Source organism: Neolamprologus brichardi, chromosome 14, assembly GCF_056152115.1.
Source record: "Neolamprologus brichardi isolate AB-2024 chromosome 14, ASM5615211v1, whole genome shotgun sequence".
Taxonomy (NCBI): Eukaryota; Metazoa; Chordata; class Actinopteri; order Cichliformes; family Cichlidae; genus Neolamprologus; species Neolamprologus brichardi.
In genome coordinates, this window is record NC_142117.1 from 42192501 (window position 1) to 42197500 (window position 5000).

The window sequence follows — 5000 nt, forward strand, 5'->3', positions numbered from 1 at the left end:
AATAGAACCCGTGTTCTTCCATGTGCTGCCAAATTCGTCGACTCCTCCGAATGCAGCCGACAAATGCGTCCTCCTTTTCCCCGAATTTGAAGGATGGGTCGGGTGTGTCCTTCGTGGCCCACCATATCCCAGAATTCATAGCGCGGCCCAGCCAAGCTCCAGTTTCCAACAACGGCGGCCGCTACTAAGTTTTAAAATTACTCTGACTAATCTTTCTGGGTCACAAAATAAACTTTTTACATATTTTCAGGCGAGAAAGTAGCTGTGTAAACATCAAATATCTGCTCGTTTATCAAGATATCGCATATTTGTAAAAGTGCTTCGACGTTTTCGGAGACGTCTGTTACCCACCAGCTCGATAGCTAGCCGGGAGCTCGAGGGTCACTGAAGCCGCCGAGAACAGCACAACTCCCGGCACATCATTTTCGCTACTCTGGTTAAACATAATATATAAGTCACTTAGACAACCTAAAAATGTTATTGTTGGGCTTTTTTCAGTGTTTTGTTTGTTCGTGAGTAAATCGGTTTGGCTGAGATTAAAGTTATTAGATTAGATAAAATTAAACTTTATTAATCCCCCGGGTTGGTTCCTCTTTGGTTTTTACACAGCTGACTAAACGTCAAACAGAAAACTGATTAAACAGAAGTGTGAGACGGTCGAGAGTTTACTCCAGTGTCCTGTTAGATTTTAGACAGCAAGGAGCAGACGGCAAGTTCATTAAACTCCACCCACACAGCGGTGACGCAGATCTGAAGGCCAGACCGTCCCATTTCACAGGTGTTTACTTCCGGCCTACCCGACCTTCTGAGGACCCGGCCCACGTAGACCGCGAAGGCCGGGTCCTCAGGAGGATGCAGCCCATGAATTTGGACATGACCAAAGACACCTGCTGTGATGCTCACACCTCTGATGAAGTCTCACAGTGTCAGCTTTGGTTTATACACAGATAGTTTACACTGAGTTTGTTATTACAGAGAAACATCCATCCATCCGCTTCCAGGGTCGTGGGGGGCGCCGGAGCCTATCCCAGCTGTCATAGGGTGAGAGGTACACCCTGGACAGGTCGCCAGTCAGTCAGGGCTAACATGCGGCCTGATGGTGGAATTGAACTCAGGACCTTCTTGCTGTGCGGCTCTATGAAGTGAGGACTCGGTGAAGATCTGCAGGTCACAGTGTTGACCCGGTAACCCTTTCGCCATGATGACGCCATGTTCACAGAGGAACACCTGGCACATTTGATCTGGTGCCCAAAAGGAAGCGCCTCACAGTGAGCTTTCAGGACTCTGGGTTTGTTTGTTTGTTTGTTTGTTTTTTAAATTGTTTCCTAATGGAGCTGCTTTAACAACGTCTGACAACACGATGTCCACATTTCCGAGTTTTTAGCCGGCCCGTGAAGGCAGCAATATGAACAACGATCAGTAATCAATAAAAGTATAATCTGTCACTATTGATCAGCGGTGCCAGTTTGAGTTCCCGCTGTTCTCTATCGCAGTTAAAATCCCGCTTATTTTACCGGCCGTTACGTGTCGACCGTGATGGGACCGTTATGTGTCACAGTGCTAAAGCTAACGTAGCGCCGCCTCAGCCCCCTCTGTCCACCCCGCAGCAGCACGCGCATTTAGGCCACCAGCGATAGGAAACACCGATGTCTCACAGCCGGCCCAAATCTTTCCGTTATCAGGTGTGAGCTAGTAACCGGTATGTGTTACCGGTTTGAACTCGCGACGTTTTCTGTTGTTTCCGTGCGTTTTACCGGCGTCTCCGCTTACTTTATGCCGTTTCTGCCCTAATTAGGTTTAACGGAAGCTCCACAGATGGTGAAAAAACCGGACCAGTCAGACTCCGTGTTTACACCCGGTCATCTCCTGAAACTCGGTGTCTGGCTTCGGCGTTTCCCGTTATGTGGTTTAGAAATGGTCTAAGAGCTGTGGCCCTTACCCCAAAAAGCACAGTTTTTCCAGGGACGCTGAAGCCTGGGCTCAGAACTCCGTTTAAAATCGGTCAGATTTAAAGTGACACCAATCTTTGGACTACGGGAGCACGGGCCAAAGACAGTAGACCGGTTTAAGGCGCAAACGCGTCCGGTCTTCAGTTCGGCGTCACCAGCATCCAGCCCACATCTCACACTTGTGTTTTAAAGGCAAAGATAGCGCCGCCCGCAGCGGCCAGTGGAGGACGGCTGTCCGGGAAACAGACGTCAGAGCGGCGCTGAAACATCACACATCATGTTCACTGGGCGCCGGAGTATCCGACGGTCGATGTCTGGTCCGAACATGTCTCACTCTAACAATAAACCGGCTGCTTACCGCTAGAAAGAGGGACCGGATTTTAAAGAGTCCGTATTTTACATGGAGTTCTGCGGGCCGGTGAGCCGGTGGACAGCGCCGTGCCCCCAGGCTGCGTGTGGCCCTGCGCCGCTGAATGAGCGCCGCCGCTGACCGCCGGTTGTGCGCAAGGAGCCCCGGATGTTAGCACACGTACCTTGCTGCGGATCTGGCCGGACGTCGACACTTTTCGGATGAGTTTCTGCGGAGTTCCGGGCTCCTGTTCCGGCTCACTATCCGATGACTCGTCCGGGCACCGCGCCGCGGCGGAATCCGGTCCCCCTGCCTCCGCCATCCTGCCATCAGACCCCCGGTGTCTGCCGCTAGGGGAAGCAGCGCCCCCCAGCGGCAGACACCGGACAGCACAGCGGAGCCGACCCCTGGTGGTCACTCGGTGACATTACAACAACACGAGTTCTCCGCTGGCGTGAAAACAGCCTGAACTCAGCGGAGAGGGTTTGATGGTCCACTGAGCTCCGACAGGCCTGTGTGACCCATAGCATTCCCGCCTCTTACCTGAGAAGGTTGCTCTGCGAAGCAGCCTGACGCCTCCTGAAAGTCACTGGTGACCAGGTTAACTAGATTTTAGGTAACTAGTTAGATTTCTTTACATAGTCCACTCTCCATGGTGCCGGTGTTTCATCATGCACGCGTTGAAGACAAAAATAAGTTCTCCTTCTCCAGCTCGTGCAAAAGCATACACGTATCAATGTTATCTTCAGATAACAATGAAGTCATTTTACTTAAACACAGCAATCAAAACTCAAATCTAGTTAACCTGAACACAAGCTCTCATGGCAGGTGAGAGGTGAGGGTTACACCTTTGCCCTCGCAGATTTAGTGAAGCTCGCTCCCACACGGCAGAGACTCAGGTGTACTCTTAGGTGGACGGAGTCGTTTTTTTATTTTATTTTTTAGGCTGAATTTCCAAACCAAACAAAGTTCAACCCTTTGACTCAAACACAGGAAACAGCCACACGGTGCTGTTGAGTCAGTAGCAAAGGAATAGAGAAAAAAACATAAATGATATGAAACAAGAGGAAAACTAAATAATAATAAAATAAAACAGGGGTTTGAGTCCAAGAGCATCTCTAAGTCCAGTAAGGAAATACATTTCAGGGCTTTTGTGTCCAGATCTGGAAAATACTTTGAGATGATTCTTCCACGCACAGAAGTGGGCACGACTGTAATATGTTGCTAAAATAATCACATTATTCAGATTTTGGTCTTTCATTAATACTCCAGTTTTAGTCCACATCATATACAGAGCAAAGAAATGTTTTCCCTCTCTCGCTGGATACCTTCAACAGTTATCGGTCTCACTTCTACACCGAGGTTGGAATATCTCCCAGTCTGTTGAACCATTGTTTTAAAGGGTACCGGGACGACCTTCATACCTGCTTTGTCCATGAAGTGAGTCACGGACCATGGTGCTTTTTGCTCCCAGGTATCCAAAAGCTGTGATTTTCTGTTAGCACCAACGTGTCCTTAGTTTCACCTGAGGGTATTATGTGTTGTGAACTCGTGCTTGTATAGTAGAGGAGAGCTTGTTGGTGGAACTTTGACAGCTTTGTGGGCACTTTGAGAATATCATGGTAGAGAAAGTCAATACCTCCTAATTTCTGTCTGACAAAAGAGCTCAAAATCGTAGTTTAAGGCTCCGTTCATAACCCCCAAATCTAAACTCCTCTACACTCTTAACCCTATCAGCTCATCTCCTGTAGAGACATTTATTATTTTTCCAAATGAAATTCAAACTCACGCTGAATTTGAGTCATTCTGTCACAAACTCATCTCGGATAATAAATTCTTCCAAACATGAATTAAAAGTGGATTTACATGCCGCTGTTAGCCGCTCTCTGTGGACCCAGGCAAAGGATTACATTTGGGCTCTGTACACGCCCCCGGGCCCAGGACGAGCAGCCCTTAGAGTCCGGGCCCTCTGGGTCCACAGCCTCAGTGTTTAGTGACTGACAGTTAGTATCCACAGACACAATGTCTCCACAAACACTCAGTCCATCTGCAGACACACAAAACAGCAGGAAGCCTCAGTTTGTGGGTGTTAATCACGACACTTTATTAATCCTTAAGGAAATTATGGAGGTTATAGTTGCTCCAGGACAGTAACAGGCTAAACTAAACAATACAACATGTCACAGATTTTTCAAATGTAAGAATTAAAAATAGCACTAATATACACAAATCACTGAATTATAAATATCAAGAATATTATGGATGGATGCTGCTCGTTTCTGCTCACTGGACTCGACCTGATCTCTTTATTGTCATCTATAACAAAAGCACCTCTGTGACAGGAAGTGAGAAACCCAAATGTAAAAACATGGAGCCGTGCGGAGTGTGAAACATGGAGGCTTCTTTAATCAAACACTAACACAGCAACTAACATATGATTGTCAGGTATCAGACAAACAGGAGAAACATCACTGCCTCTAAAATAAGCACACTGTGTAGAGCACAGCTATGACCTGCTCTACAGAACATCAGCAGCTCGTTTCACTGAGCTCTAAAGATGCACTTTACTCGTCTACATTCGCTCAGAGCCTCACGGTAACAGCCCGGCCTGCTGACACTCATCATATCCAGCATTTCCTTCATTTAGCGTGACATACTGACCCTCTGAGGACGGGAAATGTTCAACTCTGCCTCCCAGAAAT

The 5000-nt window shown here is 47.7% G+C and overlaps 2 protein-coding genes across 4 annotated transcripts in view; both read right to left on the bottom strand.

The window, feature by feature from the left end:
- dgkd (diacylglycerol kinase delta) overlaps window positions 1–2644 on the bottom strand; it is a 24441-nt gene extending 21797 nt beyond the window's left edge. For 2 of the 3 annotated variants that reach the window (XM_087851369.1, XM_087851368.1), the window contains exon 1: window positions 2483–2644. In XM_087851369.1, the coding sequence (XP_087707495.1) occupies window positions 2483–2620 (138 nt within the window). In that variant the 5' untranslated portion in view covers window positions 2621–2644. Of the gene's footprint in view, window positions 1–2307; window positions 2433–2482 lie in introns of those variants that run through there. The other variant, XM_087851371.1, reaches the window with a different exon arrangement.
- Window positions 2645–4377: 1733 nt separating this feature from the next.
- Window positions 4378–5000, bottom strand: part of sagb (S-antigen; retina and pineal gland (arrestin) b) — a 13430-nt gene continuing 12807 nt past the window's right edge. The window contains exon 16 of the mRNA XM_087850535.1: window positions 4378–5000. This exon is cut by the window's right edge and continues 880 nt beyond it. The gene's annotated coding sequence lies outside the window, so the exon portion shown is untranslated.